Raw genomic sequence first — 14,172 nt, 5'->3', positions numbered from 1 at the left:
AGTGATGGCTGTGTAGTGAGTCAGGACTCAGTGGTTGTTAAAGTTGCACTACTCTGACACAGGTGGCTGTCTTTTCTGCCTGCCTCACCTTCATGTGAACTGCTGGCATTCTACCCACAAATTTACAATTTCTCCTTGTCACACATAACACATGACAACACATAACTCACACATTTCATCCTTCATAACTCTAGATTTTCTTGCTGAGAGTGCTATGTAATAGGCCTGCCTTTTGGCAAAATGGTAGGAGCAACAGAAGAATAGGTAGGAACAACAGGCAGGTAGGAAAATTCGGTGGGAGCATTAGGTAGAAGTATTAGGCTGAAACATTAGACAGAAACATTGAGTAGACACATTAGTAGTAGTCGGCATGAGCCTCTAGAAATGTTGTGCTACAATTATCTTCTGCAAGTGGCCTGTTTAAGGTGGTGTACTACAGGCTATGAAGCGCTACTGGAGTTCACCAGTTATGAAGACTTTTGCCATGGCCACTCTCTTGAGGGAGTTCCCAAATGGAATGGGCATCAAAGATACAGACATATAGATACATAAATAGATAGATTCAATGGTATCTATGTACTTATGGTCATAATAATGTCAAGATTTGTTATGTATAATAATTCATAAATAATAACAAAATACAAAGTTTTTTAAGTGTTTACAAGATGGCAACAGGCTTCTTCGCATCTCTCTGAATCTGGCACTTAATTTCTTTGTAGGCATGTACAGAGCATCAGATAGAGGAAGAGCAGAGTAGTTTCAAAAGTAGTAGGGTATGCGTGGATCAGGTGTTTGCTTTGAAGAATGTATGTGAGAAATACTTAGAAAAACAAATGGATATGTATGTAGCATTTATGGATTTGGAGAAGGCATATGATAGAGTTGATAGAGATGCTCTGTGGAAGGTATTAAGAGTATATGGTGTGGGATGCAAGTTGCTAGAAGCAGTGAAAAGTTCTTATCGAGGATGTAAGGCATGTGTACCAGTAAGAAGAGAGGAAAGTGAATGGTTCCCAGTGAATGTCGGTTTGCGGAAGGGGTGTGTGATGTCTCCATGGTTGTTTAATTTGTTTATGGATGGGGTTGTTAGGGAGGTGAATGCAAGAGTTTTGGAGAGAGGGGCAAGTATGCAGTCTGTTGTGGATGAGAGGGCTTAGGAAGTGAGTCAATTGTTGTTCGCTGATGACACATCGTTGGTGGCTGATTCAGGTGAGAAACTGCAGAAGCTGGTGACTGAGTTCAGTAAAGTGTGTGAAAGAAGAAAGCTGTGAGTAAATGTGAATAAGAGCAAGGTTATTAGGTACAGTAGGGTTGAGGGACAAGTCAATTAGGAGGTAAGTTTGAATGGAGAAAAACCGGAGGAAGCGAAGTGTTTGATATCTGGGAGTGGATTTGGCAGCAGATGAAACCATGGAAGTGGAAGTGAGTCACAGGGTGAGGGAGAGGGCAAAGGTTCTGGGAGTGTTGAGGAATTTGTGGAAGGCAAGAACATTATCTTGGAAAACAAAAATGGGTATGTTTGAAGGAATGGTGGTTCCAACAATATTATACAGTTGCGAGGTGTGGGCTATAAATAGGGTTGTCCAGAGGAGGGTGGATGTGTTGGAAATGATATGTTTGAGGACAATTTGTGATGTGAGGTGGTTTGATCAAGTAAGTAATGAAAGGGTAAGTGAGATAAGTGGTAATAAAAAGAGTGTGGATGAGAGAGCAGAAGAAGAGGGTTTTGAAATGGTTTGGTCACATGGAGAGAATGAGTGAGGAAAGATTGACAAAGAGGATGTATGTGTCAGAGGTGGAGGGAACGAGGAGAAGTGGGAGACCAAACTGGGGGTGGAAGGATGGAGTGAAAAAGATTTTGAGCGATTGGGGCCTGAACATGCAGGAGGGTGAAAGGTGTGCAAGGAAGAGAGTGAACTGGAACAATGTGGTATACCGGGGTTGACGTGCTGTCAATGGATTGAACAAGGGCATGTGAAGTGTCTGGGGTAAACCATGGAAAGTTTTGTGGGGCCTGGATGTGGAAAGAGAGCTGTGGTTTGGGTGCATTACACATTACAGCTAGAGACTGAGTGTGAATGAATGTGGCCTTTGTCGTCTTTTCCTAGTGCTACCTCACGTACGTGCAGGGGGAGGGGGGTGTCATTTCATGTGTGGAGGGGTGGCAACAGGAGTGAATAAAGGCAGCAAGTATGAATTATGTACATGTGTATATATGTATATGTCTGTGTATGTATATATATGTATATGGTGAAATGTGCGTGTGTGGACATGTATGTATATGCATGTGTATGTGGGTGGGTTGGGCCATTCTTTCGTCTGTTTCCTTGTGTTACCTCACTAATGCAGGAGACAGTGACAAAGTATAATGAAAATAAAAAAAATATATATCATGTATCATAATGCACAAGCATGATTAATGCTAATAATAATGTTTCTGATAAGTGATCATAAGTTGGCCATACTGTGAGGCTTAGCATCCCTTTAAACCCAGCTATTTTAATTTTTTCAAGCCATTTACCAGATGTATTCTCTTAAGAATACTATTGCCAAATAAAGAAACACATTTTTGATAAAGGAGTAAAAAGGACCAATTACCATATTCCTATTTTGACGGAAAAGTGGAACTTTTTGGGAATGTAGCTACTTTTTCATTAACAGCAATATCTTTTTTAATTCTATAACGCCTCTTCTTTCCTATTCCCTAGCAATATATCTTCTCTAATTTAATGGTAACTACCTGGTTTTCCTTTTGTGAGCTGATAGAAATTCACAGGATCTTTCAACTGTTAAAAATTGACATAAATCCGCATAACATGGGCACAGATGATGCAGAATGTATGGAAGCTGATTTAGTCTGCTGGCAGTCTTCTATGACAAACGGAATCTACTGACATATCACTTAGATATAAAAATACCTAGCTAACTAAATTCCAAATTATGAATTATGCCCACCAAACTATATATCTATGAATCTAACTATATCTCTGACACCCATTCCCTTTGGGAACTCCCTTAAGGTGTTGGCCATGGCAAATGAGTTTCCATAACTGTTGCACTCCAAAGCAGCTTCTTAGCCTCTAGTGCCTCATCCTTAATAGGCCACTGGCAGAGGGCATCTCTGAGGCAATGTTTTCAGAGGCTCCTAGCTAGTGTTCCTACCAACTACTTCTACCTTATATATGTGCCTAATGTTACAACCTAATACTTCTACCTAATGCTTTCAGCTAATGCTCTTCCCTGCTATTTGTAACTATAGCTCCTGTAAAACATGTCTACTTACTACTTACAACACCAAACTAATCCTTGATATAAAAATTCCAAGCACTGAATTAATGAATAATGACGTACCTTTTACCATTAAAACTCTCATTGTACTTACAATTCTAGGAGCACTGCCTTTGGTTAAGTCCAGGACATTACATTGGTACCTATCTTCTTCATTCCTTTCAATTTTCATATCCACTGTGAAGTAAGCAATTATTAACTTTGCAATCTTAAAAGTCATAAGGTATATCAGTAAAAAAGTAATAAGGTATATCAATAATTTCATTCAGTAATAGTAATAGCTTTCAAATTAATTAGGGAATGATTCTGATTACTGCATCACATCCATATAGCAATGAAATGAGTTTTGAATGCATGAAAGGCTATTTCTTCTCAAAAAGGAAGCCAGAGAACAAGGGTGATGAGAAGGCCCTGCTTTCTTCAGGATCAGTATAATATATTCCCAATAATAACCTATGGGTAAATCTACCATATGTTTCTAAGGACAGAAAGGCCAGAGGCATTAAATTTGCCCACTTTGGAAGAGAGAAGAGTGAGGAATGATTTGATCACAACTCTTAAGTTTTTAAAACTGATCAATAATATTCTTTAAGAGATGTTGGGATAGAGAAGCCGAACAAAATAACATGAAATTAAGAAAGAAGATTAATAAAACAGATACAAACAAATACTTTCATAGTATAAAGATGATGGGTGAATAGCATAAGATGACTGAGGATTAATGCAGCCAGCATACACATATCTACAAAGCTGTAAGACAGAAAAAAATTTTAAGAGATGGGCCCTATGAGTGTAAAACTCCCTCCTCGTATAGCAAAGAAAGATAACTAGAAATAGGTAATTAAAGGATCACCTTGCATATACCAACAATCACCAACATTTCTTCCAGTGGAAAAAAAGGTGGTATGAGGACGACTTCTGATACACATAAATAAGCACAATGATCTATATAAAAAACTAAAAGAACTACAGAAAGAATTAAAGAATATAACATAGGTAGACGAACCTGGAAGGGAAATGAGGACTTTACTTTGTAAAAGGATGCAAATTCCTGATATTCTCTTCCCACAGGTGTCAGCCAGTAGGCAAGGAATGTGAGGGTATAAGCACATGAACTGCGAAGGGAACTGTTGAACTTCTTGACAATAATGAAGTGGTGAACAATTGGTAAAGAGGAAGTGACCAACAAACTCCAAAGTGCCACACAGGGAGAGTCCTGTAGATCCAAACTCAGGTAATAGTGGACAAGGGTCCAAGCAGAATTTCATAGCTGTTCCTCAAGTAGGCTTAAGTGGCATCCCCCTTTCTAATTCTGAGGGTATGAGTGTTTAGGGTAGAATGAGACTTCAGAATGAATGATACAATATGGATGACAAATGTTCTTACCAACAAGGGTAGCTTGGAAACAGATGAGAGGGTGATTCCTAGAACAGTTTGTTATGGAATCTGAGTAGGTTCTAAATGTGCCTACTAGACAAAGACTGTGATGGCTGTCCCAACTGCAGCAGGAAAAAGGATTAACCTTGTTGGAAATCAGACATGTAGGTAGTAGTTGGTAGTGTGCAGCCACCGACCAGGGAGGTACATTACCTGGTACACTTGAGCAAATCTTTCAGGTATGCCCACGTACCCATGGGGGTAGAGTAAAGTGGCACGACAACATCTGTAACTATTTGGCTGGCTGGTTGAGGCAGAAGGGGGTATGAAGTGGCCTGCAAGCCTTGCATTCCTATTGCAGGGTCCATTAGGAAGCCAGACATCATGGCTTCTAAAGGCACAGAGGCTTTTATAATTGATATGCAAGTCTCTAATTTTCACCTCACGCTCTCAGCTGCACATCTAAATAAGTGCAGCTATTACAGCATCCCAGAAGTCCTTCAGGGCATATGGGATCTTACCAGCAAAGGCTCCATGCATGTGACATCTGCCACTGTAAACTGGCATGGGGCATGGTGCCAAGAGAGTGTGAGTTGTTCTCAGAGGGTTGGGGCTTTCCTACCGGGACCTTGAGGTGAGCTCCATGAAAGCCCTAACCTGCACCCACTCCCTTCACAGGATGAGGTCCAAGAGCAGAGGTTAATAATCAGGTGCCGGCCTTGTATATCTGGTGTCGGCCTTTGGGCTGGAGGAAGTGTTTCCTCTTTGTGCACTTGTGGTGGGCATGACTTGGTCATCCCCCCAAAGCTACAAGGGCAGGTACCAGTTTCTGAAGTCAGTTTGTCGTAATGAGAAGCGGACGTCTCGGCAGGGCTAGTCTGATACTCCTGTTCATTAGGCCATACTGGAAGGTGAGCGGTGCTGGGAAGGTCGACTGTGTTGGTGGATAAGGTACCTTTTCGAATCATCATCTGACTGCACCTATCTACTTACCTTGACCCTTGCTATCAGTATTCTGACCCGCTATCTTCCTCTTAATGTGCCCATATGCTCCTTCTTCATTTAACAACTTTCTTCACTATCCATACTTTGTATGTCTTGCCTGTTATACCTAGCACAGTAGTTAGCCTTTCCTGCACCTCCCATTACTTATTGGGAATCTATGAAGAAATAAAAACATCAGGTAGAAATAGTTGGTACGTACAGTAAGTAAGAGGCTCCAGAAACACTGCAAGAGAGTTGCCCTCTGCCAGTGACCTGTTAAGGATGAGGCAATGAAGGTTAAGAAAGAGCACTGGAGTTCACTTTTTCTAAAGACTTTTTTTGTGGCTACCCCCTTGAAGGAGTTTCCATAGGGAAGGGGCATCAGATATAAAGAGATAGATAGGTTACTAGGTTCAGTAGGGTTGAGAGACAAGCTAACTGGGAGGTAAGTCTGAATGTAGACAAACTGGAGGAAGTGAAGTGTTTTAGATATCTGAGAGTGGACTTAGCAGCGGATGGAACCATGGAAGCAGAAGTGAGTCACACGGTGGGGGAGGGGGCAAAGGTTCTGGGAGCATTGAAGAATGTGTGGAAGGCGAGAATGTTATCTGAGAGAGCAAAAATAGGTATTTTTGAAGGAATAGTGGTTTCAACAATGTTATATAGTTGCGAGGCATGGGCTATATATAGGGTTGTGCAGAGGAGGGTGGATGTGTTGGAAATTAAATGTTTGAGGACAACATGGGGTGTGAGGTGGTTTGATCAAGTAAGTAATGAAAGGGTAAGAGAGATGTGGGGTAATAAAAAGTGTTTGGTTGAGAGAGCAGAATAGGGGGTATTGAAATGGTTTAGTCACATGGAGAGAATGAGTGAGGAAAGATTGACAAAGAGGATATAGGTGTCAGAGGTGGAGGGAACAAGAAGTGGAAGACCAAATTGGAGGTGGAAGGATGGAGTGAAAAAAATCTTGAGCGATTGGGGCCTGAACATACAGGAGGATGAAAGGTGTGCAAGGAATAAAGTGAATTGGAACAATGTGGTATTTCAGGTTTGATGAGCTGTCAATGGATTGAACAAGGGCATGTGAAGTGTTAGGGGTAAACCATGGAAAGTTTCGTGGGGCCTGGATGTGGAAAGGGAGCTGTGGTTTGGGTGCATTACACATGACAGCTAGAGAATGAGTGTGAACGAATGTGGCCTTTGTTGTCTTTTCCTAGCACTATCTCGGTCATGCATGGGGGGAGGGAGGTGCCATTTCATGTGTGGCGGGGTGGCGATGGAAATGGATGAAGGCAGCAAGTATGAATATGTACATGTGTTAATATGTCTCTGTATGCATACATATGTATACATTGAAATGTATAGGTAAGTATATGTGCATGTGTATGTGGGTGGGTTGGGCCATTCTTTCATCTGATTCCTTGCGCTAACTCACTGACGCACGAGACAGCGCCTAACTATAATAAAAAAAATAAAAATAAAGATCACATATTAGACAGACCTTGATGAAAAGACTGGTTAATAAATCAAATTTATACTCTAAAACTAAGACTAGCATGAGGAGAGTGAGGAGAAATAGGGATCTCTAAACCAAAGCTCCAGAAAGAAAACTGGATATGAAACTATTGGATCATAAACATTCTAAAACTTTCATTTGAGATTAAGATGATCCATAAGATGGAGCTTTGGCCTACTAAGTTCGATATCATACCAATTGTAAAGGTTCCTCTAAAGTCCAGATCTGTAAAAAGCATCTATGTAATACTTATCTATACAGTGCAGGGATAGACTTCTGTGCTCATGGATCTCCAGTGCTTGATTTTTGTCTACTAGCAGACAACTTCATAAACTTTTGTATACAGTCAACATTCACGTGTTCATCACTAAGCATATTCCATTCATCCACTACTCTTGATATCATAAAAACATTTCTTCATATCTTTTCTAATATGTTTCTCATGGTGGCCTCTGGCTGCTCTATCTTTTATTTTAAAGACCTACCCACTATTTACATCATCAAACTTGTTTAAAAACTTGAAGATTGTGAACATGTCTCCTTTCAGCCTTCTCTCTTTTGTGGCAAGCAAATCCATGGGCTCTAACCTCTCACTGTAACAGCTGTCTTTTTTCAAGCACAAATTTCACTGCTCTCCTCTGGACCTTCTGCATTAGTTCTTTGTGCTTTTTTTAAGCAGGGCAACCAAAATTGGAAGGCACTCTGTTCTGATCTAATATGATTTGTTGTAATACTTGCAGATCATTTCCTTATCTATTTACTTTAAAGCAGTTTTAACCCATTCATTGCAGGTGGCGGGTATATATATAAATAATTTTGTTTCTCTTTATTGCAGCTGTGGTATATACTATATCAATTCCTGAGCCAGTTGCCTCTAATTTCTGGCATAAAATATGGCCATTAATGCTTATAGTGGTATCCAACACATTGTTTCCAGACATTTCAGCCAAAACTTTTTCAATACACTGGTCAGTATTTGTGGACATATCAAGGAAGCCTGTGTGAGATCCACACCCTCACATTCATTCATAACTGAAGGTGTTACTCTCATAAGATAATAGGAGATGTAATGTTATAGTGTTTAAGGCTTTCCCCTAACACTGTTGATGGATACAGTATTATGACTGCCACAGTAAGAGGGTTAATATTTGCCGTCAGACAGAAAGTTTCCTGAACAAGTCTACTGACATGGTGTTATACTGAGATGCTAGGAAAAATGTTGACTTTCAAGTTCCTGTCATGCCCAGATTCTTGTAGCTTACTTCCTGCATGATTATACTCATGATGAGGCCATAACTCACTTTGTTCTATCTCATCATTTTTTCATCTACAATGAAGAGGTCAATTAACCAAGCATTATATCAAATTTGTAAACTGACACAATCTTTGTAATCCTTTACTTTCATATTTTCTATAGTGACTTACATGGCACAAGCAAAATATGCCCTAATTATGGCAATCTCACAAAGATATGGTTATGACCTACATGGCACAGGCAAAATATGCCCCAATTATGGTCACTGCATAAAGATATGGTTATGCCTAACATGGTTATGGTAGTCCAGGGATGAATTGTGGAGTTTTGAAATCACTGTGGGAAACAAAAGTAAAAATTGCATCTTAGCACCACTGACTTTTACTACATTTCTGCTACTCCACTCCATAATGAGTTCATCAAAAGAAAGAGAAATGAGTATTAGGCTTTAGTGGGAAGGAGAAATGAGTTGAGATATGTAGAGTGGAATCATCAATGTAAGACTGAATTGGGCAAGATGTAGAAGAGACAACTTATGGAGAGAAGACAGTCACTTAACAAAACACTGAATGTCACCACGAGTGCAATGGGTCAATTAGTGAGGAAGTTGTGCATTAGAGAATAGGGAGAAGCAAAAAAGCCAAATAAAGGACCTTTAAAAGGCAAAAATTCAGGTCTGTCATTTGTACAGTCTCAAGACTAAACCCCACAGCATACCAATGATAACTCCATCCCATTTTGAGAGGGCTCCTGAGATATTCATCTTTTTTGCCTTCTGCTACAATAACTTTTTATATACTGGAGTCTCTCCTATATGCCTGCCTGAAAATTAAGTTCCCTTACTATCCTTCTTGTTGAAAATATTAAAATATCTGACCCATGTATCTATCTCTCATACATAAAATTTAAGTAGCCAGAGCGAAGCACTCCATGCTAAATGAAAAAAAAAAAAAACTTTCTTTTCCTCCACGTTAGAAAAGACACCTTAAGAGATAAATACAAAATGGTCAGGACCAGATACCTCCACTACAATCCATGTTACCTGAAATAAAGATTCAACTTGGTGTATTGCAAGAATGTCATGACAACTGAACTGTCTCCTATAAGGAAAGACCTAGACTCCTCAGAATCCAGTTGCTGCATTAGCCTCTTGACTGTCTATGAAAAGGTGGATATGGACAAACCTTAATATTTGCCCCAATCTTCCAATACAAAAAAACAGCAGTAAGAGACACTGATTGAACATCATTCAGACGGTATTTAGTAAATGTGCATTAGCCTTAAGGTATATACCTAGAAAGAAAGATTAGTACGGTGTATGTACACAAATTTCCTTTGTCTCCTTTCTCTTATAACAACCACATGACAGGTGATGGATGGTACCATGACACTGTTGAGAAAGAATTGAAACTCTGATGATCAATCCACATTTACCTACTGCTTACCCATCAAGTTGGAGGAAGAGCATGGTTTCCTTACCCCAAAGTGTGAGGAGTGTAAGACCATCTCTCTCTACAACTGTGGGCAACCAAACCACCAGCCACTCAACAGCTAACTAGATGTGTAAATGTTTGATCAACTGGCTAATCAGCTAGATGTCCAGCTAAATGATATTCCTTTGCAGGTGCGGCTGCTGCTCTGGTTAGCAAAGATGCCAAGACCTACGAAGGATGTTGAAAACTATGGTGTGATAGAGAGGCAGCTTTGGCAAAGGGGGCCTCACTCAGTGGCAATGCCATACAACAAGCACAGCAAAGAGGCCTATCCTGGGGTAAAAAGAGGGACAAGTCATTAGAGAAGCCACAAGGGCATAACTGGCCTCATATTGTTCAGAGTGTCTTTCTTATCTTAAGCTCAATGAGCACAGATTCCCTAAGAGAGAAGAAATACAAAATGAAAATGCAGACAAACACTAAAAGAAATCTGATAATACATCAAAGCTAAAACTCAAACCATCCACATCAAAACTGTTTGCTACCACTAAGTAGAATTGTACTCACCTCCCTTAACTTCAGTATCATAATCCATTGTCCCTGAATTCTCTGTATCGCTGGGTGGCACAACACACTGACCATCTTGCCTGTTACCAGATTTGTCCAAGCTCTGAGAATATGGAATAACCTGCTTTCACTTTTCTTTTCTTATTACAACTTAACTGGTAAGAGTGATTTTCAAAATCCATCACAATGTACCATGAAAATATTGATACTATACTATTTTGTAAAAACAGAGTTGTTCATGATAAAATTTTTAATAAAACTGTACAAGAACAGTATTCCAACAGCATAAAGAAATGACTAAGTAATGTGACTAACAATGTAACTTCGGTCACTGAGCATCATCATCATCCTTGATATGCAAGTATTTTTGCTAGCTATAACTAATTGTTCTGAAGAACAATCATAATTTTGTGAAAACTAATTAAACAATCACAATGTAAACTTCTAAGAGCAAACTGATGAACTACCTGGGGCTATCATATGTGATTTTTAGTTCAGATAACAAAGGACTATATTCAGAATTCAGTACTGCCATCAAAGTTACAGTACCTTTAAAATGTAAAAATTCTCCATCTTACCATCCCTATGCCATTGGTAATGCCAACTAAGTATGGAAACAGCTGGCTAAGATGCTCTGGTGTTGATAAGTCCATCTTCTTTATAGTGTCATTTATATCCTATAAAAGATGGAGAAAGGCATTTTCTTAAATTCAGTTTTGGTACAAAGTTATTATGAAACTCATCTTACATATAACAATTGATCATTATCTCTGGAAATATATGAATTTTGAGAATGGATGTATACATAAATACTATATGAAGGTATTTGACTGAAGAGGACACTGAAAATGTGAGGGAGAGAACACAGATGAAAACGTAAAACCATGAAGAAGAAATATTTTTTTTTTTTTTATTATACTTTGTCGCTGTCTCCCGCGTTTGCGAGGTAGCGCAAGGAAACAGACGAAAGAAATGGCCCAACCCCCCCCATACACATGTATATACATACGTCCACACACGCAAATATACATACCTACACAGCTTTCCATGGTTTACCCCAGACGCTTCACATGCCTTGATTCAATCCACTGACAGCACGTCAACCCCGGTATACCACATCGCTCCAATTCACTCTATTCCTTGCCCTCCTTTCACCCTCCTGCATGTTCAGGCCCCGATCACACAAAATCTTTTTCACTCCATCTTTCCACCTCCAATTTGGTCTCCCTCTTCTCCTCGTTCCCTCCACCTCCGACACATATATCCTCTTGGTCAATCTTTCCTCACTCATTCTCTCCATGTGCCCAAACCACTTCAAAACACCCTCTTCTGCTCTCTCAACCACGCTCTTTTTATTTCCACACATCTCTCTTACCCTTTCGTAACTCACTCGATCAAACCACCTCACACCACACATTGTCCTCAAACATCTCATTTCCAGCACATCCATCCTCCTGTGCACAACTCTATCCATAGCCCACGCCTCGCAACCATACAACATTGTTGGAACCACTATTCCTTCAAACATATATATATATATATATATATATATATATATATATATATATATATATATATATATATATATATATGTATATATATTTGTTTTTGCTTTGTCGCTGTCTCCTGCGTTTGCGAGGTAGCGCAAGGAAACAGACGAAAGAAATAGCCCAACCCACCCCCATACACATGTATATACATACACATCCACACACACAAATATCCATACCCATACATCTCAATGTACACATATATATACACACACAGACACATACATATATACACATGCACACAATTCACATTGTCTGCCTTTATTCATTCCCATCGCCACCTCGCCACACATGGAATAACTTCCCCCTCCCCCCTCATGTGTGCGAGGTAGCACTAGGAAAAGACAACAAAGGCCCCATTCGTTCACACTCAGTCTCTAGATGTCATGCAATAATGCCCGAAACCACAGCTCCCTTTCCACATCCAGGCCCCACACAACTTTCCATGGTTTACCCTGGATGCTTCACATCCCCTGATTGAATCCAATGACAGAACGTCAACTCCGGTATACCACATCAATCCAATTCACTCTATTCCTTGCCCTCCTTTCACCCTCCTGCATGTTCAGGCCCTGATCATTCAAAATCTTTTTCACTCCATCTTTCCACCTCCACTTTGGTCTCCCACTTCTCCTCGTTCCCTCCACCTCTGACACATATATCCTCTTGGTCAATCTTTCCTCACTCATTCTCTCCATGTGCCCAAACCATTTCAAAACACCCTCTTCTGCTCTCTCAACCACGCTCTTTTTATTTCCACACATCTCTCTTACCCTTACGTTACTTACTCGATCAAACCACCTCACACCACACATTGTCCTCAAACATCTCATTTCCAGCACATCCATCCTCCTGCGCACAACTCTATCCATATCCCACGCCTCGCAACCATACAACATTGTTGGAACTACTATTCCTTCAAACATACCCATTTTTGCTTTCCGGGATAATGTTCTCGACTTCCACACATTTTTCAAGGCTCCCAAAATTTTCGCCCCCTCCCCCACCCTATGATCCACTTCCGCTTCCATGGTTCCATCCGCTGACAGATCCACTCCCAGATATCTAAAACACTTCACTTCCTCCAGTTTTTCTCCATTCAAACTCACCTCCCAATTGACTTGACCCTCAACCCTACTGTAGCTAATAACCTTGCTCTTATTCACATTTACTCTTAACTTTCTTCTTCCACACACTTTACCAAACTCCGTCACCAGCTTCTGCAGTTTCTCACATGAATCCGCCACCAGCGCTGTATCATCAGCAAACAACAACTGACTCACTTCCCAAGCTCTCTCATCCCCAACAGACTTCATACTTGCCCCTCTTTCCAAGACTCTTGCATTTACCTCCCTAACAACCCCATCCATAAACAAATTAAACAACCATGGAGACATCACACACCCCTGCCGCAAACCTACATTCACTGAGAACCAATCACTTTCCTCTCTTCCTACACGTACACATGCCTTGCATCCTCGATAAAAACTTTTCACTGCTTCTATATATATATATATATATATATTTTTTTTTTGCTTTGTCGCTGTCTCCGGCGTTTGCGAGGTAGCGCAAGGAAACAGACGAAAGAAATGGCCCAACCCACCCCCATACACATGTATATACATACGTCCACACACGCAAATATACATACCTACACAGCTTTCCATGGTTTACCCCAGACACTTCACATGCCCTGATTCAATCCACTGACAGCATGTCAATCCCGGTATACCACATCGCTCCAATTCACTCTATTCCTTGCCCTCCTTTCACCCTCCTGCATGTTCAGGCCCCGATCACACAAAATCTTTTTCACTCCATCTTTCCACCTCCAATTTGGTCTCCCTCTTCTCCTCATTCCCTCCACCTCCGACACATATATCCTCTTGGTCAATCTTTCTTCACTCATTCTCTCCATGTGCCCAAACCATTTCAAAACACCCTCTTCTGCTCTCTCAACCACGCTCTTTTTATTTCCACACATCTCTCTCACCCTTACGTTACTTACTCGATCAAACCACCTCACACCACACATTGTCCTCAAACATCTCATTTCCAGCACATCCATCCTCCTGCGCACAACTCTATCCATAGCCCACGCCTCGCAACCATACAACATTGTTGGAACCACTATTCCTTCAAACATACCCATTTTTGCTTTCCGAGATAATGTTCTAGACTTCCACACATTCTTCAAGGCTC

The 14,172-nt window shown here is 40.5% G+C and overlaps 1 protein-coding gene across 1 annotated transcript in view; it reads right to left on the bottom strand.

The window, feature by feature from the left end:
• The window catches only part of LOC139766169 (polycystin-1-like), a 303,003-nt gene that overhangs the window by 124,324 nt on the left and 164,507 nt on the right, over positions 1–14,172 (bottom strand). Inside the window, exons 32-34 of the mRNA XM_071694439.1 lie at positions 10,999–11,097; positions 10,421–10,523; positions 3,383–3,465 (exon numbers count right to left, since the gene is read on the bottom strand). Of these exons, the coding sequence (XP_071550540.1) occupies positions 3,383–3,465; positions 10,421–10,523; positions 10,999–11,097 (285 nt within the window). The remainder of the gene's footprint in view (positions 1–3,382; positions 3,466–10,420; positions 10,524–10,998; positions 11,098–14,172) is intronic.

The sequence above is a fragment of the Panulirus ornatus genome, chromosome 57, assembly GCF_036320965.1.
Source record: "Panulirus ornatus isolate Po-2019 chromosome 57, ASM3632096v1, whole genome shotgun sequence".
NCBI classification, from domain to species: Eukaryota; Metazoa; Arthropoda; class Malacostraca; order Decapoda; family Palinuridae; genus Panulirus; species Panulirus ornatus.
The sequence above is the reverse complement of the archived record's forward strand: the minus strand, read 5'-3'. Positions and strand labels throughout refer to the sequence as shown.